At 36.5% G+C, this 22,228-nt stretch overlaps 1 protein-coding gene across 8 annotated transcripts in view; it reads left to right on the forward strand.

Annotated features, from left to right (window-relative positions):
• Positions 1-22,228, forward strand: part of CACNA2D3 (calcium voltage-gated channel auxiliary subunit alpha2delta 3) — a 481,484-nt gene that overhangs the window by 178,626 nt on the left and 280,630 nt on the right. For 7 of the 8 annotated variants that reach the window (XR_010652035.2, XM_071813168.1, XM_071813170.1 and 4 more), the window contains exon 4: positions 8,916-8,975. Coding sequence is in view for 6 of the 8 variants with exons in the window: in XM_071813168.1 (XP_071669269.1) it covers positions 8,916-8,975 (60 nt within the window). In the remaining 2 variants the exon portion in view is untranslated. Of the gene's footprint in view, positions 1-8,915; positions 8,976-11,492; positions 11,569-22,228 lie in introns of those variants that run through there. The other variant, XM_071813171.1, reaches the window with a different exon arrangement.

The following is a 22,228-nucleotide window of genomic DNA, read 5'->3' on the forward strand; positions in this document are numbered from 1 at the left end:
CTCAGTACTTAGCTTAGACAGTTCCAATTGTGATAGGGAGTTGTGAAGGTTTTAGTAGAAAACTCAGAGTTTGATTTTCTTTTTCTTTTTTTTTAAAAAAAGGTTTCCCTTTAATTTAGTCTATGGGCAACTGAAATCCTGACCTTCAGGGAAGTAAAAAACAATGGCCCAATTGACTTTACTTGTGAGAGAGTAATACCTACTGGCTTGGCTTGAAAGCAAAGACAAGTCTCAGTGTCTTGTGATTGAGTGCTGGGCTAGGCAACGGAAATAAGTCCCTGCAAACTCTGGAACTGACCTTTGTTTTGAGTAATAAATCTTGAGGTTTTTTTACTGTTGTTGGGTGATAGTAATCTAGTTGGAAACTAGAAGAAAGACAGTATATCATAGCTGCTTTTGTTGAACTGGACCACAAATTGCAAGCTGAATTTGAATTAACTTGGGGGATTGAGCCTTAGTGCAGAGGAGAGGAAAAAGCTGAGGGAGGGAACAAAGCAAAGACACTTGATTTCACTTGGTGCTTCTAAATGTAAACAGAGCAGAAACACCTCAACTAGTCCCAGGACGGCTGTCAGGAAAAAGTGTTGCTTCGGGACTCCTTTCCCCTGTTGAGTGATCATGGGAATATTTCCATTTCTCTTTAGGTCATTTATGTTGCACATGTGGCGTGGGATTCATCTCCCTTAACTTCATGCATATGAACTTAAACATCTAATGAAGAAGAGAGGGAAGGAAAAGCTCCGAAGTTCTTCCTGAGTCTTATGAGCTATTTTAGAATGGGACAAGCAGCACTTTTGGAGTTTTCTGTCTCTACATATGAAGAACTTTTAGTTAACTTGTGGAGGGTTAGAGATTAACTTTGAAATAGCTGAGAGAAATCCTGCCAGTGATGAATTTTGCATTAAATGAGCTGGCATGAAAACAGTTATCCCAAATCTTTCTTCAGCAATATCTGCCAAGCATCCAGCAATGGTTTTGAGAGCAGAGGGCAGACTATTTTTGCTGAGACATTGTGTAAGTCCTCACTGTACTCAAATGCAGAAAGACAGCCTGGCATTATCCAAACAGGATAGTGATTGTGACAGTCATGTACAGAATGTCACCTGTGGTAGCCTAAATCTGTGAAAAAGATTAATAAATCGGGACAGGAATAAGAATCATAGTGATACTTACAGGTTAGTACTGGATAAATGTACATAAATGTATGTGTACACAGGCGGATATTTAGATGCATACACAGACAGCTTTTCTTGATTTTGGAAGGTGTTTTACAGAGTAACATTGTAAATAGATTTTGAAATTTATGTGGAAGAGAGCAACATGCCAGTTGCACATTATTATTAATTGAAAGCAAAACTTTACAAATTTTGTTGTCATGTTGCAAATTGAATTAAAAAGATACCTAAAGGTGTTTCCAGAGAATTACCCAGCTTTGGATGAATACATGGTTGGTGTGAAATGCTGAAGAACCTTCCCCTTGGCCCTTGGGTAGGAGAGGTGGCTGAAGGAGCTGGTTATTGCTGTACCCCAGGCCGGCAAATCACATCTCAAATAGCCCTGAAACAACTTTAAATTGTGTTTGCAGTTGAACCGCTTCCTTCATGACTGGGACATACAGAATTAAAGGTATGAAATAAAACCTTGTTTAAGACATCATTCTTTTCTGCTCTGTGATAGACATAATAACATGGTAGGAGCAGTTTTGATAATCTGGCTGTTTTGCATCTGATATGTTGGCTTTGCACAGCCTTCAGCATAGCAGAACTCAAGACAAATGTGTTACCTTCTTCATCTGTAATCTTCCTTCCATGCCATGGCAATCTCCGGATGCTAAAACTAAATATAGTGTTGATCTAGTTAAGTTAGAAATGTATGTAATTTCTCCAGGATCGTCTTAGTCACTGTAAAACAATGTGCGATTTTCATGTACTTTAATCCATTTATGGTTTGATTTCTGTTTGTCCAGCTCTTTGCCAAGCTGATCTCTTTATGTTGCTTCAAAAACCAGCTTAGCTCGCTAACAACCATCAACGTGAAAATCTGCCAGTCTTGAATGAATATAAGTGGATAATTGAAGTTATTTACAATAATTGCTAGGCTTTTAATTTATTTTTATCTTTTATTTATAATTTTTGCTTTGATGCAGCACATACTGTGACTGAGCATTGTCTAGTTAGTTCTTTTAGTGGAATTTGATAGTAGTCATAGAGCAGCTATTTTTTGCATGGTATTACTTTCAAGATTGATATCTGTCTTAAACTACAAGCTCTAGGAACTCTAATATCAAGATAACAGAAGCTAAATAAATTTCAGCGCATTGTAGCCACAGCAACAGCAAGTTTAGTGACAGAATTTCCTAGGAAATACCTCGTAGCTGAGGAGAACAGAGTGGGAAATGAAATAAGCTGCTGGACTTTCTGGAAGAGCTGTATGTGTCTTACCTGTGCCCCACTTTCTCCCCTGCCCAAGCTCAGGGATAAAACCAGCCAAATTGCAAGTCAGTTGTCACTGGCCTGTGTAAAACCTCAAAAACTCATGTGTTTCTTGTGGTAGCAAATATTCCTCCAAGGTCAGCATCAGTCTCCGATATCTACACTACTTCTTTGTTGGTTACGGCAAATGTGAAAAGCTATTTGCAATAAAATAGTGAGACCGAGAGGCCCGTTTACACGTGGGTGCATTCATTGCCATGTTACATGATGCTGTGTTCAAGCATAAGAAATAATGGGGATACTGATGAACAACATCAGATATTCTTTGTTGGCTTCTTTACCTTCTCCACTAAATGAACTGTGAAAGAAGCAAACTCCAGAACTCAGATGGAAGTAAGGAGGACTTGCGTCAGAATTATCAGCCATGCCAGAATATTACCTAAACTCACTTAATGCTAATAAATCTTGTTCTTTCTCAGAGAACAGCCCAACCTTTTCAGAAGTTCTCAAAGCACCTGCAGCCTTACAGGTTTCTTGGAAAGGAAATCCTTTTTTCACTTCTGAAATGAACACCAACATGGGGAAGTCATAGGAAGGTACCTGGGTAATGTTTTTGGAGATTGGTAATCTGTTACTGAGTGCTCCCACATGCACAGCATGGGCTTCTCATGAAGAAGCCAGTGAAGAAAATTGCTCCGATGATTGAAACACAAGTTCAGGTTTCTCTCCCAGGAATATACTCAACTGCTGAGCTATGTTTTAAATAGCTATCTGGCTGCACTTTAAGAAATATTTTTGGCATGTTCAGAGCTCAATTACTATAATTTTGATTGGAAATTAGATGTTCAGATCAATAGTAAGTTTATTAAAATTGCACAGGGTATTTCACCTGAAGAAGTGTAACTATCGGTAGTTTTAAGTATTTTCTGTGTACACAATACTACTGTTTTTTTTTTCTTGGTAATGTACCAGAAAACTTTCTACAAAACACAAAAGAAATAAGCTCTTAAAAATAGGGATTAGTTTTCCATTGTTTTCCTACCTGACATCTTGATTGACAAAGTTTGTTTACATTTGATTAAGATAGAAGTCCCTGTTACAATTCCACATGTAGGAGTCTGGGAGATGGGCTTTTTGAGCTGACATTAATTCCTGCGGTTTTTTTTGTGTGTTTGTTTTGTGTTTTTTTTTTTTTTTTCTTACATATTATTAACGTTGTTTGTCAAGACAAACTTTTAGGTCAATATATTCATAGGATTTTCTTTGGTTTAGACTTTTTGCCAAATTTTAATAAGAATGGCTTTTAATTATTTTTTATTTCCAAAACCTTGGAAATTGACCTTGATGACGAATACGATGTTTGTCTAGGAGGAGAGCCACAAACAGATCTAATGCCGTGGGAAAGCAATGAGAAAGTTTGTTAGGCTTGAGGGCTATTTTTGCAGTTGGTTGAATACATTCAGATGCTAGGATGTAAGAACCTCCTACAGATTTATTCGCACTTTTTTGTAGTGACTATGACGTCCCACTGCTCAGAGCAGGTTCAGAATTAGTGGCCCTTGTTGGATGTTCTCTGCATGGAATTCTCATAGACCTCAAATGATAATTCTACATTGTGCCGGACAATACGGAGGTAACAGCTCAAACCGGCAAGGCTCACATAATGTACTGAAAGAAATATGTTAAGGCAGAGCCTAGCAAGTTTGGGAAGAAGATGTCAGTAGGAGGGCTGCTGACAAACTCAAAGAACTGGAAGCTGTTCTGGGTTATTGTTTTAACAGTGAGGCTTGAGCATGGGACTGAGTAAAGGAGCATCTACAATTGAGTGGGTAGACCTTTCATTTCCTGTTTAAGCATGTGTTGTTTTTTTTTTTTCTTCATATGAAATAGGTCTTCTGAAGTATAAACTATTAATATCATGGGCTAGGATAATATGAGTACATAGTTAGCACTAGTTATAATTAAGGTAGAGCAGTTGTCTTAAAACCTTGTAGCAGTTTGGTTTGGAGAAGAGCAGTTTCTAGCAGCGTTTTCTGTTTTTATGTGTAGCAGGTGGTTTATCTTAGAAAAATATAAAGGAAACAATGAAATGTAAATGTGCTTCTTCAAGATTTGATAGCTGAAGAGAGAGAGAAACATAACTTCCTTCAGCATTTATGGACAAAGGTCAGTGACCCTCTGCAGTTCAGGTGTTCAGAAACTGTTTCCGACTTTGTTATGCTTTTGAATTTATTTATTCTAACTTCAAAACGGGATTCCAATGAAGAATCCTAGAAAGTGAACTGACACAAGGTACATGTAAAGAGTAAACATCTCAGTAACTACTCAGGATGTTTGCATGATGTTTTTCCTTGAAATTGTTATCTTCATTTACTTTCACCTTTCTGCCAACCTGTTCCATTTTCCCCTTACTTTCTGTTTGATTCTAGAATATTTTTCCCCTCATTAATTTCTGTTTCTTTAACCTTTCCTGTGCTATCTCTGTAACAACCTAACTTGAATGAGAATTTTTATCAGAATATTAGTTTACTGAAATTCAAATATTTTTAAAGAAAATTATCCTATTCAGAGTTAGATCAGTAATTATTTTTTCATGTTATTGAGAGGAAACAATGATTTATTTTTCTTCTTTCGGCCTTCTCCACATTATCTGTGATACTAGTACTACAGAAAATACCAAACATTGACATTGTGTCTTGGTGACCATTTTGGGTTTTTTTTGGGTGTGATATTTGCTCTGTCTCGTGGTTCTTCCACTGTTTTTATCCATGTTAAATTCTGATATGCTGGATAAGTCAGTTAATTGTTCTCATACTTACACGCTTTGGCAAATTTAAGTATTAGTTCCTTAAGTGCAGGAACCTCAACTGAACTGTGCCATAGAACGTGAAAATTGTCTGCATGCACATGCAAACACCTTTCCACATGTAGAGCTAAATACTCTCAACATGTAGTGTAACTCTGACAATCCTCACTCAGTGTTCATAATTAATTCCATGGAAATGCATATAGATTACTCACAATTCCCTTCAGGATAACCTCCGATTGGTAAGCGTTTACTTTCTACAGCAATGATTTTAGAGCGTGTTTACTCAAATGAAAATATATTGGCATTTGTATTGAGAGTGTCATTATAAACTATTAAGTTAAAGTCACTAATCATGCTAATGTTGTGAATCATTGCTAGATAACTGTTCAGTCATTAAAATATTTGTAAAGGGATTTTTGGCCTCACTATAAAAATGTTCCAGTATTACACGTGGATTTTATATTTTTGCCTCCAGGGTGTTAAGGAATTTCTTCCATCCTGGTTCACCTCCTTGAGGACTTTAAAAAAAAAACAACCCGAAACAACAAAAAAACAAACAAAACCCCCAAACAAACAGAAAAACCCAAACCAAACACCCCTCCCCCCCCCAAACAAACGACAACCAAACCAACCACACACACAAAAAACAAGCCCAAAACCCACAAAAAAGCCAAAGCAACCAAACAAAAATACACAAACAAATGGAAACAAACAAAACCCAAAAACCACAGCCAAAAAAAAAAAAGCACAAAAAACCCTACCAAAAATAACAGCATTAAAGCCCCCAGCATTTGTATACCATTTCTTCATTTCAATGTCATCTGTGTACATCCACTGTTAAGTCATTTTGTGGATTTAGGCTCATTACTAGCTCACCTTTTCTATAGCTCTCCCAGATTTCTCACAGTTCTTCATAATGGCCTTGAGATACTTAAATTTTGGTTAAGGACTGTTAAAGTAGAAAATGTGTATGTGTGTATTCTCTAGATTCAATGTACCAAATTTTTAATTTTCTTATTAGATTTGTGAAGTGAAGCACGTAGTGTGCATGCATGTTTGTGTCTGCCTCTTCAAGGAAAAATAGGTGTTGATAGATTGTCCACTTTGTTGTTCTGTAGAAAATGTTGTTGAAATGTACGTAACTTTTTTTTTTAAAGAACAAATGTAACATCTGAAAACTTACTGAGTAAATCAATGAAGTATCAATCAGTACTTTTCATTTCTGAGCTGCTCTCCTTACCAGATGTTTCTACTATTACCCATCTTATGCTTCTCTAGCTATTTCTTACATGGCGGGATAAATCCTAGTTTAAATTTATTTCACCGAGGCAAAAATGTAATTGAAACACATTTGGATCAATACAAGCTATATATGAAACCATGAATTATTTTTCTAGCTGACTAGGTACTAGTATCTGGGTGCTGGTATCTCATGAAATACTATAATAATTTTTCATCCGGTGAGTAAGTAAATATTTCAGCACAGAAAGAAAAACATGTTTCTCTTTTCTCTGTATTCATTTCTGTATGAAGATTTTTTTTTTCACCCTTCTTTCAGTTTTTTCCTCTCAAACTTATCACTTATGATCTTTTCTATTAGATGTGCTCAGAGTAGTAATGCAGCTATGGTTTTAGTATAAAGAAGTACATATCTGCAGAAATGGATTGAATTAGAGTAGTTATTTCACATAAAGTGCCTTTTTTGTACTTAAGAAATGAGACACAGATTTCTAAAATACCTTCAGCAGGTGAGTAATATGCTAAAGATGGACTTCTGAGACCATTCAGGTATTTAAGAATCTATTTCAGTTGCTGCGAGGCTTCCCCCTCAGAATAATTAGTTTATGCTACTTCTCAAATTCTAAATGCAAAAAAAATGTGGGTCAAATTAATGTTTGATAAGCTTTCAAATTGCAAGGTCTGTTTTTACCGCTGTTCAGACAGTACAGGAACACTAGGAACAATTCCATGGAACTTCACTCTTTTTAAATAAATTTTTTTTATGGCTTCCCTTCATATCCCCTGTGGCGATGCATCATTAGGTCTTGGGTCCTTTTACCCATGTATGTGGGAAGGGGACCTGGGACATTTTTTAGTTCAGTTCTGGTTTGATTTACCCTGCGTTTGAACCATTCAAGTTCAATTCCAGTTTAGGTCAAAAGGGTTTGCTAAGAGCCAGCTGGGTTTGTATGAGACAAGGTTATTGAAGGTGGAAACAGTGAAATGACAGGGGTGTACGTGCAGCACAGGGCTCTGGGATGGCGACTTCATCCTCCACTGGGCACCAGTAGTATTTCCAGTGTTTTGTCACATCTTTGAGATCTATAATGCTGCACTGAGGAAAAAGTGTGAAAACCCTTCCTGCTGGCCCAGGTGCAGAAGCCCAGCAAGGGCTGGAGGGTTTGATGAGGGTTGTGTCCACCCGTGGGTTAGAGAGACAGAGCTGTGGCAGGAAAGGCTGTGACATTCTGCTGCACTGCAGACCTCAGTGAACACAAATGCTCCCTGTAACTGTCAGGCTTTTGTGGAAACATTTGTTCTGAATTGGCAACCAGAAATATTTTTCTTGGTTCAGTTTCCATTATAGTTCAAAATGTATAGCAATAGATATGAATTTCAATTCCATTTTGGTTTATATCCGAAGACTTGATAGAAGTGCATACAGTTCAGAAAAGGGAAGCAAAAGTGCTCAGAGTGTCCACTCCATGAATCGTGAGTGAGAGCCTGTAGCTTGTGCTTGCTTCGTGATACAAAGTATTTGAAAATATACATGTGTACCAGTGTCTGATAGATCAAAGAAAATAAAAATAATTAATTGAGTATCATGTGACAGGTCATTCCCTGATTAATTTTAGGTTGGACGTGTATGAAAGTTCAGGTTGATTAAATCAAAATTAGAAAGAGTTACTTTCATAGTTAATACTCAGAACTGTGTGGAACCATAAATAAATCTTTAGAAAGGATATATTTTCACAAGATAATGTCTGCAGCAAACCCCTATATTGATTAAATTTTTCAAGTAACTCTGTTTTAATACAACCTCTTTTCTTTTTTTTTCTTCAGATGATATTGGCTGGAACAATAACTACTACAGGGATTTCTGAATGTTTTTAAGAGGAAAGAAATATTACTGAATTGCCATCATTCAGTAATTTTTTCTTCTCTAATACCAGAAAAATCTTGCAAATACGCACTGTGTTGAAGTAGTATGTACGACACTACAAACCTTTTCAGTAAACAAACCTAATCTATTTCTCTAATATTTTATATTTGCTATGTTATTTAGAAATTGCTTTTCATTTAAATTGCTTGCAAACAAGTACATTATTAGGAAATATCTCTTATTTTATTTTTAAGAAAGATTTGAAAATGAGTCCTAGGGCCCAGTGTGAAACCAGCTTTATTTTGTTTTCTTTCAAAATGGGAGCTGCAGGATACTGAGCTGTTTTGAGAGTTTTTTGGATGCTGAGGATTTTTAAAAATCTGTTTTGTTTTGTTTTTAAGTCTGGATCATTTATTACTGTTCTATAAAGCATCATAGCAGATATGTGGTCATAATGGATTACACAATTCTCAAACAATCCTTGTTCTTATACTGGAAGAAACACTTCGATTTAAGGATGTTATCTATTATTCCAAAAATACACCTATATTCTTTTTTTCTATTTTTTCAGCGTCTCGTTGAAGCTGCAGAAGATGCTTACCTGAAACATGAGTTTGATGCTGACCTACAGGTAATGCATAATTATTTTCTTAAATATTTATAAGCAGAGTTTGCTATAATGGTTTATACAATAATTTACTTGAAGAACTGCTTCTGAAAGGCAAGCATGTGAGTAATAGAAGGATGCTGATTACAGAAAATGTAATTAATGAAGCCTAGCTTGGTATTTTGACAGGTTACACATTTAGTGTTTGTGTGTGGGGAGACCAAGCAGGTGGATTTTGCTCTTTTTAGAGATTTCATTTAAATTCCCTGCATGTCTGCTTGCTCAAGATTTTAAAACACAGTAATTAGCAGGATGTTTCATCTTGGCAGTGTACTGGCAAGGAATTGTTCTATAGAGAGTTGAATTTGCAGATGGGGTGGGACCCACAGGGATGGGATTAGTATGACCTTGATTTGTGCAAATGGTTCGCGTTTGGATCTGTGTCTGGAGCAGGCACCGTTTTTTCTCTTCCCTGGAAGCCCTTAGAGCGACACAATTCTTGTCTCAAACTGTTGCCTTTAGGAATAACACGGGAGGGAGAAGCACTGTAGCGGCTCACAGTTAAAAATGTTTGAAAGTAAAATCTTCGCTTAAGTAAGACACATAATTGGAGGGGGGAAGAAAAGAAGTTAATTTAGAAACTAAGTAATCTAACCTAAAATGGAAAGTTTAATAGAAAGCATTGCTCAATACTTACATGAAGAAATACCTCCTTACCTTTCATGACTTCCTATGTCCTTTATTTCTTGAATGCCATGTTAGATGGAGTTTTGTTTACTTTGTGTCTAGCTATCTAGATTTAGTTTTAAAACCTTCTGTGAATACTTGCCATACGTCCATTTAAATTTTGAGCTTAAACATTAGGAAAACAGACTCTTTCCCATGCATTTCTCTAAGAAATACACAGGTCTGTAAGTTCTATTTTCATATTTTACTATGGTTACATCTAGTAATCACAAAACATTTTATTTTAGTGAAAATATGATGCAAATAACTGATTTCTGTGCAGAAAGGAAAAAAAAAATAGTGGACGTTTTAATGCTAAGGATAAAAAAGTTGAGTTTAGAAGACTGTGATACTGAGTTCTGTCAGCCCATGTTGGAGCAAAGATAAAATGAGCACATTGCAAGTAATAATTCATATTGTCATGGAGGCACCCCAAAAGTCAATTTTAGGTGGACAAGTTCCAAAGCAGACTTTATTCTAGCCAGAAAAGTGTAGCAAATAGTCACATAATATCGTTGTATTCAATGAATGCTGGTTTCTGTGTTCACATGCTTCAGAGTTTCGTTACATTCCAGCATGACAGAGGTGTGCTGCACTTTATTTTATTGAACTTTAAACCTTGGAGAAATAGGAGCTATTGTCTGAATAAATCAGAAACACACTATTGCAGATTTTTTTAGAGGTGTACAGTAAATGCCTCTTTACTGCAGGATAGTTCTCACTTTGACGATGTCCTTCATTTGCTGAGGCTTGGAAGATATTAACACTTTCAGGAAGCCAGTTAAAAGCCATTTGTGTCAGCAGCATTAACGGGACAATCAAATCTTTGTGTAGAACTCTGTTGTTTATTACTGTCACGGTCCATTAAAGCTAATCAATTGTTAATCTTGGTTTCAGCGACCCCTTTGCAACCCTTGCTGGGCGATTGTTGTTCTTTATCAAAAATCTCATAATACCATCTGCTCAATATAAAGTAATGGCCAGAATGATTTGATTGTGTACATTCAAGTGGAGGGGAACAGAAGGCTTATATAATATACAGTGTATATGATTCTGCTATCAAAGAGGAATTTTTTGGCATTTGTATTGCCTTGACCAATGTGTGCAAAGCAGAATTCAATGCTTTGAGTTAGTGGTATGTGATACAGCACCGGTCTGCACTCTTTGTGCTCAGATATTCTGGAAATTCAGAAAGCACAAAAATAAAGTGCTTTTGTGCTTTTTACTGGAACAATGTCACCTTCTATGTCTTGAGGACAGTATAGATAATACTATGTCACTACATAAAAATGATATAAGGGAGAAATAAAATTTTATTAATATTTTTATTGAGTGTGAAAAACCACCAATTTAAAGAAAATAATAACTGGAAGAGTTCATCTTTTAGACTGCTGGTATTCTCTTCAGCAATGTTTAAACTATATTATCTGGTTAGGCTAGACCTGATAACTGTATGGGCATTTTTCTTAGTAACATTATTAGTTTTGTCCTTAGTTATTCTATGATTGTATTCTAATTCATAAACCGTAATGCTGTATAATGGTCTAAGCACTCAGCTGTCTATCCCTGAACTTAATCTATTGGCACCACCGATAAAAACACTTGTAGTTATAATCATAAATAAGATTCCCAGTGAATTGAAAGAAATAAATCAAAATGGGTGATATGATGTTAACTCATCAGCATTATATATTGCATGTTTGAGTAATGACTGAAATAAGAAATGGTGAGAACTAACTTGAAAGGTTTACCCTGCAGTGTTTGGGCTTTCAGAGATTCTTTTTTTTTTTTTGTTAGGGATGTGAACCAAGAACAAGTTAAAGGCAATGACCTTCCAAATGTTACTTATACTTGAACCTGGAACCCAGTCCAGGGTTTTCTCACCAGCTGGGTATGGTTTCAAGTTATTCTGTGTTATTAAAGACTCTTTTCAAATGGTTGATTTGTTAAATTACTATCTTTAATACTAATAATGTATTAATTAATACTGATAATGTATTTGGGGATATAAGATAAATTACCATTTGTATTGCTACAGCAAGTTGCCTTGTCACAATATTTCTGTTGTCTTGAAAGATTGCTCACCTGGCTTTATTTGAGACACACTCTCTGTGCTTGCCTTTGTTTAAAATGAAGTAATTCCTCCTGATTTTTGTGGCTTTAACACAATGCAAAAAACAATGTAGATGCCAGCTGTCAAGCACTGACCCAGGAAGAGTACTGGATGTTACAGGTTTTGAAGTGATTCCACAACCATCTTTTAGTTTTGTTGACTTAATTGTTGGCCAGAGAAAAATGTTTTGGGAAAGCCTAAAAAGAAGGTAACATCTTCTGTTAAGAGGCAATCTGTTAAAAAGAAATTTCAAATAAAATATAATCATTGTCATTTACTGAAATTTGGCTTCCTAATCATTCACTTTCTTTGTGTTTGGGTATATATTTCCTAAGATAGAAACTGGCTTGTTGTGAGTCACAGAAATGCTGTGGTAGTGTTTGTGTTCAGAATGCTGGAAAAGGCTCTGAAGTGGAAAACTCTTTCCTGGAGCTGTTGTATCCTTGAGAATTTGTTGCATGCGCAGCCAATACAGCCAAATAGGTTTAGAAGCTTTCTCCTCCTATCACATTTCCTCAACCCACTAGAAACTGGTCAGATTTTGTTCTGTAAAATACACCAGTGTGATACCCAGCTGCTGGTATTCAGTTAGTAATGAGGTGGTGAAGCTCACTTAAACTGCAGTCAGGTGGGCTGTGTTGGCACCTGAGTCCTCTACAACATCATATTATGTGTGTGGTTGTATCTGAGCTGTTAGGATAGAAATGTGTATTGTTACCATCTGAACTGAGTGAGGACACAAGTGTTGTATTATTTCTTGTTTTCAATAATCTTAATAGGTGGATGCTTAGCAGTGGAACTGATGCTGGAGTTCTCAGTGGAGCAGCAAAAGTAACTTACACTTTGTTTCTTACAAACTTTAAAAAGAAATAATTTTAGGATCAGTAAAGATTTACAATGCTTAGCTCCTACCCAGTTTTTATCCCTCTGACACCAATGACAGGAGGAAGTCATACACAATTTCATTATGACTACTGGTTCATTTGCTGAATGGTTTCATTATACACACATTTGCGGGGAAGTTCTTTTATTTTCTCTGTGTTAATTAAGTTCATTAGTTCACTCGCCTTATATTCCAGCTGAGTTTTCTCTGCGTGTGTGTGATGCGATAATAAAAAAACAAGGTTGTTTCTTTTTAATAAAATCAAGACTAGTGCATAGTTGATGTCACCTGAATTACTAGGTGTTTTCTTTTAGGATTGTTGTGGTTTCACTTTCTATGCAAGATAGGAGAGGTTCAGGTGCCAATACTTTAAGATGGTTGACCTTATTTCAGTTTTATGTCACAAGACTAAAAGAGGATTAATCAAATAGTTTTAAGGACAGGATTGCTTTCTTCTAAGAATGCTATTAAAGTTAATTTATTTGGATAAAAAAAGGAATAATGGTATAAGGCTGCCTTCTTTTTTTTTTTTTTTTAAATTTTTAGATCTATAACGTATGTCTGAGTCTTAAGGAAGAAGTTTTCAAACTATGCCAGGGTCTGCCAGATTTTGCAGGCTGCTATCCCCTAATTGCATTTTGTGTCCCTAAAAATCTCATCCTTTCTCTTAGAGTATGTATACTGGTGATAGAAAAAAATCTTGTGAAATCAGGACATGGATAGCTAAGGGTTTTCCAGTGGTTTACACAGGTGAGCGATGTACTTTTTTTTGTACATATTTAATGATTTTTGAAAGACTACAAAAGGTGAGACTTCAAAGGTTTAAGGAGAAAGGACAAACAGTAAAAGAGGGCTGGGCAACAGAATTAGTGCCGTTCACAAACTCTATAGCTTCTGAGTCAAATCCTTCAACTGTTGATACTACTAGATAGTTTATTGTTGAGTTACCTGACTGTTAGTTATTTTAATATTCAACTGCTAGATACAGAGCTTAAATATAGACTTAAAAGCATAAATTGCTGCTACTTTTTCTAAATTCTGACCTAAGTGTTTATTTAGTATAATGATACCATGCAAAAATGTATAATAATAGATTGTTAAATGCTTAGGTATTTAATTAAAACATAATCAAATAGATGGCAATTACATTGATATCAGTTACTGGAAAATATAAGGATAAAAGATAATTAAGACTAGCTATTCTACATAATCGTATTAAACTCCTATTATAACACGTGTTACTTTCATCTTAGTACTACAGAAAAATCTGTTTGCATATTTACTATCTCACTAATTTTGAAAGAGACACATAATAACTAGATTTATCATCAATTGGTATTAATATTTTTCTGGCTGTTAGAATAATGTCCACAAGACTGAAGTCAGCTCTTGAGGGATTCTGAACATCCACAATGGAAAGGGAAGTCTGTTGGACTTCAAGCTCTCAGAACCAATTATTGAAATGACACTTTGAAAAGTGCATTTAGAATAGCAGTCGAACATCTAAGTTTGATGTGCTTGCTGGATTATTTATCCAAGCTGCTTACTTTCTAAATCAGAAATCAATCTTTCTAAACTCTAAGCATGGAAACCTGATATGAGATTTGGCAGCCTAAATTCCTTATAGACTTTCTTTGAAATATTTTGCAGACCAAAGTGCTCTCAACTGTATTGAATGGGATATGGACAGCATATGGACCTGTAGCTTATAGGAAGGCATGAGGAAGAGATCCTTAACTAGCACCAATCTAAACTGTTAACTTTGCCTGGGCAACTCTTGCAGAAGTAGCTAGAAACCCTGGAAACCTTCTAGTTTATTCAGTTGCAAAATCTATCTCTTTCCTGAGATGCCTCACACAGGACCTGTTCTCAAGGGGTTCATCTTTGTGTTCCTCTAACAGTTGTGATATTTCAATGGGTTCTCCTTTGTGGTTACATGCATCCAACTGAAGGCATAATTTGCATGCAGCTCTTGTCTTGTTACTGAGTTTTCTGAACAGCTCAGAGTTTTCAGTACTCATCAAAAAATGAGAGAGATAAAGACAGGAAGGATAGAATTCAGAATGTTGTTAAAAACCACCACCGAAGCCCCAAACTCTTCAGATTTGCACTGCAGTTTGAGGGCTAAGAGGAAGGAAAAAGGAAATAGAAGCATGAACATCTAGTGAGTTAGTAAACTACAAGGCACAACAGGACACATTTTAAATGGTAAAAGCATCTGTTAGAGTCTTTATTCAGTTTTAGCTTTTTCCTTCTATTTTTTTTTTCTTTCTCTGAAAGAAAAAGAAAAACACTTCCCTTTGCAGTTCCTGGTTTAGTAGCATTCTTGTTGATTCTGTGAGCTCAAATTAAGGACTTCTCAACTACTCTAATATCGGCACTGGAACAAATTGACTTCCAGATTTTTAGCTCTAAGGATAAGCCTTTTCAGTGGAGAGCCCTTTAGATTGTTTACTCTTCCCTATTTCTTTGATGAGGTTGGGATGGAACTATCAAGTATCAGTGAATTCAAAGACTTTCACATTACTTGCACTCTGCATGCATGGCAGGGGTTAAGTATTGGAAAGAGAGCACAGAGAGAAAGAGGGGTCGTGCATTTGTTGGGTTCTTTTAATCTCCAAACTATTAATTATTTTCTGCTTCTGTGGTAAGTGAAGAGAAAAAGAGAACAAGGTTTTATGAAGCCAGAAAAAAATTATGGCTAGCAATATTTTAGTTCATCTTCTAATGATGAAGATTAACTTCTTCATTAGTTTTTTTCACTTTGGAGTTTTGTGGAGTTTTTTTTTTTTTTTTAAGAATTGAGAAAACTTTTTTTCATTACTTTTCTCCCTTCCACACATGTATCTTTCTAAGAATTTCTAAGTTCTCTTACTGCAAATGAATCAAGTGTAAATTGCTAGAACTGTTCCAATTTTATGCGTGTTCATGGCTTCTGTTGACATAGAATGAGTTCAATGGCTAAGCACAGAAATGCGTAGAGTTTGTCTCAGAAGCAGAGATGCAGGAGTTGATTTTTTCAGCAAATTAATAATTTCTCTGCTTTAAATAGTTCTTTGGCATTTTAGTGCCATTCTGCTCTAGGTAAGGGAGCTGTCAAAAAAGAAGAATATTTCTTTGGCTGTTTAGTTGACCAGCTATTCTGTCTAGATGGGGCTCGACAACAAAGAACCTGGCAGCTGCTGTCTGGATTTGCTATTGTAAATAATGTACTCTGCTTCTGAGAAAGTTTGGCATGGAGTTCTCGGGGTTTATTCTTCTAACTGCTGTTCTAGGACTCATCCGTTTGGTACCTTTAACAGATTAGACTAATTAAAGAGTGACCAGAAGTAGTTTGCAGATAGTTCTGGATGTATTCCTTCCTACCTCTTGCGGTAACAGTTGTTGTCTGACGCATGTGAAATGTGTACTGAAGAATACTGAAGAACACAATATAAATTCATTTCTACGCATTGAATATGGAGACAGTGCTTTTTGCTTGATGATACCTGCTGTAAATTACAGAAATCTGAAGCCTAGAATTGTCAAAGAACTGTATGACTGAGTAGATAATTTTGTCTTCTGGAGTTTTTTCCTTTTATATATATTTGTCTGTTTACTGTGTTTGCTTGCTACCAGAAATGAGAAGGAAATAGCTTTCTCATCCCAGGAGTGTTTTCAAAATTTCGAGTTCTCTGATTAGACATTGAGATACTCCAAACCTTTTCCCGAGCAAGAGAAACCTCTGCTTTGGAACAACTCGTAATCAAATAGGTGGGGCACTCAGGATATGAGAAGCCTGTTCAAGTTGCTTCTCTAGTGAATATTAAATTATTTCTATGATGTGAAACAACTGCAGTAGAAGTTTGTGAGACACTCAGCTCAGAAAAGCCTGAGGGATGGGGCAGTCGCTTTGGACCTCAGAGGCCCCAGTCTGAGGTTCTGTTCTGCTTGATTCAGAGAGTAGATTTGATCTGCAGTATACAAGACTTTGCCTCTCTGGCACAATTCCGGAAAAAAAAAAAAAAAGAAAAATTCCAAAAGAAGAATCATAGGTCAGGTCTAATAGCAATAACAAGATGGAACAGAAAATATTTAACATACGTATAATACATATGTACAGTTTTTCCTTTCCCATACTCAAATCATTAAGTATTTCCAGGTTGCTTTTTTATGCTCTTTCTAAGCATCTTATAAGAATTGGAGACGTGTTAAAAGAAATAAAAGTTGAGATTCTTCCATATTCACATAATTTCACAGGTTAAGGTTATAAAAACCGTAAGTTCTCATTAAAATAGTGGTAAAACTCGGTGTTTGCAATGAGGAATTCTTTTTTTATTGTTTTTGCAAGGTGATTATCTAACTTATTCCAACAGAACAGGTAGAGGAATAAGCTAGTATTGTTCAGATAAAGGGATAAAGATGTACCAGAAGGAGCCAGTCAAATTAAAACAGATATGGTCACTTTGAAGAGGAGGGGGGAAGAAGAAGAGACATTATGAAATAATTTTTTAGCAGAAAATCAATAAAAATACTTAATGCTGCAGGCTTGAAATTAGATTAAAATTTGTCACATCAAGCTGGGAGTTAGTGTAAACTTGCAAGAACTTCACTTGAGGCTTCAAAAAATTTCCTCTTTCAAAATGCCTGGCACCCCTTCCAAAAATGCCAGAACCAGAAATAGCTTCTGTCAATGTGTTTGCCTTTCCACGTGGTCAAACCAGCATGTGATCCATGCATGCCACAATTTATAACTGAGAACTCAGCGACTTGCCCTGCATTTCAAAGCATGCTGTCCTCTGGGAAGATGAGCACCCCCTGGATGCTCGGTCTGCTGGTCTGGGCAGGGACGAGATGTCAGAGTGGGCAGGAGAAGTTAAACAACACAAGAGGAAAATGAGGTTTGGGAAAGGAAGACTGTGGAGGATGCAGAAGAAAGCAGGAACAGTGCAGTAAAAGGTTAGGTGTCAGAAGACTGTAAAGTGCAGGAAAGTACGCTGGAAAAGGAGACATAACTAAATAATGTGTAAAGGCAAAGCTGTGAAGTGTTAATATCTTTGTGTTTCAAGAGTACTGACAGTAATCTTTTTGCAAGTCTCTGAACCATTACCTTTGCCTATAGTGAGCCTAAACTGGAGAAACCATTTGCAGCTACTAAAATAAAAAGCGGGGCGTGGGGCAGGTAGTAAAAACCTCTTTCCTCCATTCTCTTCTGTGTCAGGTTATGCAATTACATAAACAGGAAGAAGCTGCCTGACATCGGCTTCAGTATAAAACAAAAGAAACCTTCATAGAAAATAAGAATAGGTAACATTCAAATACCTTTAAAAAAGGGTTCCAGAGAAGCCTGACAAAACAAGTGTGTGCAGGGAGTGAGGGAGGAATACTGCATAAGAGAGGAGGAAAAATATCCCAGTGTTGTAGTTCTTTAGACTAGTATAAACCTCAGAGAAACTCATCATTGTCTGTGCAGACAGACTTGACGTGCTTGAAACCTGCCTCTAGTAGAGGTTTGTTTATGGGACTCTCCAGTTCCAATTCTAACTTAACCAAGAAACCACCTAAACAGCTAGAGAAAAGGAGAAATGACCATGGAAGGTGATAGCAAACAGGAATTTGGGATTAAAAATCACTTCATAGTGGGCAGTTGACTTCTTTGTTGAGACTTGTGGCCTAGAAATTAGTGATCATCCCTCAGGAAAAAAGAAAGAGAGCTTGCAACCTTCTGAAAAAGCTTTCTAATTACCTTTTAACTTTGTGATGCAGAGAAGGTCAGCTGCTCGGCTGCTCCAACTCGGCACCCTGTGCCTCTTGCCTGGCTCAGAGTAGCTGTGTGCTCAGCGGTCAGCAGTGTCACGCTGACCGCCACACCGACTCCTTTAGTTCTGTCAGGAGCTTGGTGAATGTTTTAACAAAACTACTCTCCTGGGGTTTAGTGGTGCCAAAGGAAAGTGATAGTTCTGAGGATTTTGATCCTATCGAGTTTCATGTTGAAAAATGCTACTCTGGCTTAGCTTTCCTTTATCGGTGGATATTCAGTGTGTATCAGCACAAGGGAGGAGATGAGGTACAGAGATTGTTTTCTGATTCGTCAAGACTCCTACACCAAAGACACACAGCACAGTCTGTCATCAAAGCTTTGTGTTTGAGATGTGCATTTTGCCAGAATCATATGCTTTCTGAACTGTCTGAAAAGTATAAAGAGTCTGTTTGAAACATCTACTTAATTCTGTATGTACTTGCATGTATTTTATATCTACGTTTAGTTTCTGGTATGCTGGAAGATCGAGATGCTAAGGTGCTCGAAGGAGCAGGCAGTGCTGGAGTTAATGTTTTTATTTATAAGCCTCATTGGTCAATGATACTGAGCTCTCCTCCAGGAAAAAAAGATCCTTAATTCACTCTTGCAAAATTCAATGCCCTATTGTTCTCACTTTTCTGAAGTCGCTGTTTATAACATTGCTCTCCTTTCCCCTCTGAGGAATAATATAATTTATTGGAGCAGTTCATTCATAGTCTATGTGATATCTATCTTTTGGGACAGAGATACCTTTTGCATGATGTACACACTGTTAGCTTCAAACTCTTCCTGTTTGCTTTATGTGAAGGGGTTTGTAATCAGGAATATTTATGCATCCTGGTACCCAATTGTGCTGTGCTTGCTGTTTTCTGCTCTTCGTAGAAAATTAAACTTTTTTTTCCTTTTGGCTCACACCTACCTGAAAAGCAAAAGATTTTAGAACATTACCCTATGGATTTATGATTACTAGGCAGATAGCCAGTAATAAGCAGTGATATCTGATACTACAGCCCAGACATTCTCTGCTTTTTTCCACCTTTTTCCTATTATCTTTAGGTTTAATAAACTATAAATGGGAGAAATAAATGGCAGACCATCTTTTCTCTTTTTGTGCCTTTTTTTTTTTTTTTTTCTTTTGGAGGTGCTTGGTGATGAGATTAACTTAAAGGTCATATATTCTTCCAACCTGGTGTTTAGGAATAGGCAAATTATTGAAAAGGGTGGAAGTATTCTAGGCTTATTCATTTTTGCAGGAGAGCAGCTTTTTGCTATACAACAATCACGTTAAATGGAAATAACAGTATTATAGATAAAGATTTAATGAATATATATGAGAAAGGCAAGATAGAAGTCGCTAAGCAGTCCATAGCTTTAGATGAGGTCGCATTTCTGACTTGTGTGGTATGAAAATGAGTAAATCTTAGGTGATAGTAGCAGAAATATTTCCTGGGTATTGTAGACACTGCTTTTGGTAGGAAAAAAGTTACTTTTTTTGCCTTTAGCTCATAACAAAGATACTGAAAATGAGCCACATTTGTACCTTAACATTTCACTTGCATGTATTGTTTCCTTGTTTCTGAATCTCACATAATTGCTGACTACAAAATTAACATTCCAAGCTCATTATTTCAATCCTAAGATATAACTTGCTTTAGACTTACGCTTTGTCTCTAATTGTAGTGTCTGTGTGTTGAGCTTCATTAACTTGAAACAGAAGGAGCCCCCGCTTTTGTGTTGAAGTTAATTAAAGCTGGTAATGATTATTGTTTGAAAAATTTCTGGGTTCAAGTAGGTTATTTTGCCTCTGCCTCTATTTTCATGCATCATTTCATCAATCATGTGGTTGGTCGATTCACATTATGCAGGAGTTGTTTGAATTCAATGAGCTATGGGTTGTTTTTTTGTTGTTGGTTTGTTTTTTGTTTTATGTGTGGTTTTTTTTTTTTTTAAATCATAAAAATACACTTTCCTATTTGTTTAATGGTTAACTGAAAGCTCCAGCTTGTGAAATAGTCACTGGTAAACCTTAAACTTGGATTTTAAAAAATTATTTGGAAAAATAAAAACAGTTGTTTTACCTTGAGGAATGCATAATAGCACAAAACACAACAGACAGAGCAGTGTCAAAGGCCACAGTTAATGGCTTTCAGATTAAAAAAAAAAAAAATTGAAATTGTCAAAATATGACACTTCTACGATAATGTGTAAAAACTTCAGACTTAGTACAGTTTTCTGTGCTGTACTCTACATACTAATACAGTTTTCAGCATGACTGATCATATGAAATAGTTATGCATATTTATATGCATTTGTAGGTTAGTATTTATGTTTTAATAATTTTATTCAAAGCTCTTCATTTCAATGTTATATATATTGCCAAATGTACACATCTTTATCACCATTTTTATCAGTCATGCTGTGGGAGATATCCAGCTTAAAAAATACAGACAAAAAAACCCCAAATAAACAAAATGAAACAAAGCACGCCAACAAACAAACTCCAAAACAATCAATCAAAGTACAACAACAACAAAAAACAACCAAAATACCCCAAACCGAAAACCTCCTCTGGTGAAGGATCATGTCTAAGATAAGGGCCATGAATATTGCAACAAGGTAAAATGGATAAATAAATGAACAGACGAAATACAAAATAGAGAATGTACTTGCCTGTGATTAAAGCTTGGAAAAAGTGATGGTATGTTCCTTGAAAAATCATAGAGGCCAACTTTAAATAAGTGTTTGTTTGTGGTTCATGAAAAAAGGAAAAAAAGCAACATTACAATAACAGTAATTTGATTTAATGTTACATTTTACGTGTTTCATTTTCAGATTTAAACTAAGAGCTACCCAGCTAAAGTTTTTGGACTATTCAATTTAGATGTAAAAAAACAAAACAAAACAAAACAAAAAGGGTCTTGAAATCTTACTTTGTGTCCAGTTAGCTTTTTGAAATGAGGAGCATGTGTGCAGAGAAATGTTACTGTGGATCCAGAATGTTCCTATCAAAGATATCAATGAAAGCTTTAATGGTTATTCTGTGCCTGTGTGAAGCTCCTGCTGACAAAGTCAGCATCGTATGCAAAACAGAATATTGCAGCAAATGAGTTGAGCTGGGGTATGTGTGTTATATTGGAAGGGACAGTGGAGGTTTTTGGGTATAGGACTGGCAAAGACCAGCTGGTTGGCAGCGAGGTGAGATCTGCTACAATTTGTAGGGCTTGTGTGAACTTACGTTTGGTTTGTGATTTTTGGAAAGGATATATGGGATTGTGATGAGGTAAAATGGTCTGGATGGAGGGAGGTCACCTGAGGTTGCGATAGGCTGTGGGAGATCTTGGAGGCTCCAAGGGCTTTCTAAAGCTTTCCCCAGCCCACTGGTAGACCTTGCCACCATAGCACAGTTCTGAAGTGTTCTGCATGGTCTCCTCTCCTTGCTGTCACTCTTCCCTTCTCACCAGGGTGCCCAGCTCAATTCCACCCTCCTACTTCAAATTCTGCCCCCATGGATGCAGCAGCAGAGGGCTGTGGAGGCAGGCAGAGGATCTGCTCTGTGAGCGTGTGCTACTCTAACTCATCTTCACTCTCTTGCCGTTGGCAACATAGACAGTCTGCTGCTCTGGACGCTTTTGCATGTATTCAGCCCAGTGCCTGGTTGTTGGTTCATCCATTCTTACAGAAGGATCTTTCATAGCAAGCTGGGTACTGTTTTTCATAAGACCGTGTGCCACTTCAGATCCCTGTAAATCTTTCCTTGACACAAGCACTGCATCTTC

The sequence above is a fragment of the Patagioenas fasciata genome, chromosome 10 (genome assembly GCF_037038585.1).
Source record: "Patagioenas fasciata isolate bPatFas1 chromosome 10, bPatFas1.hap1, whole genome shotgun sequence".
NCBI classification, from domain to species: Eukaryota; Metazoa; Chordata; class Aves; order Columbiformes; family Columbidae; genus Patagioenas; species Patagioenas fasciata.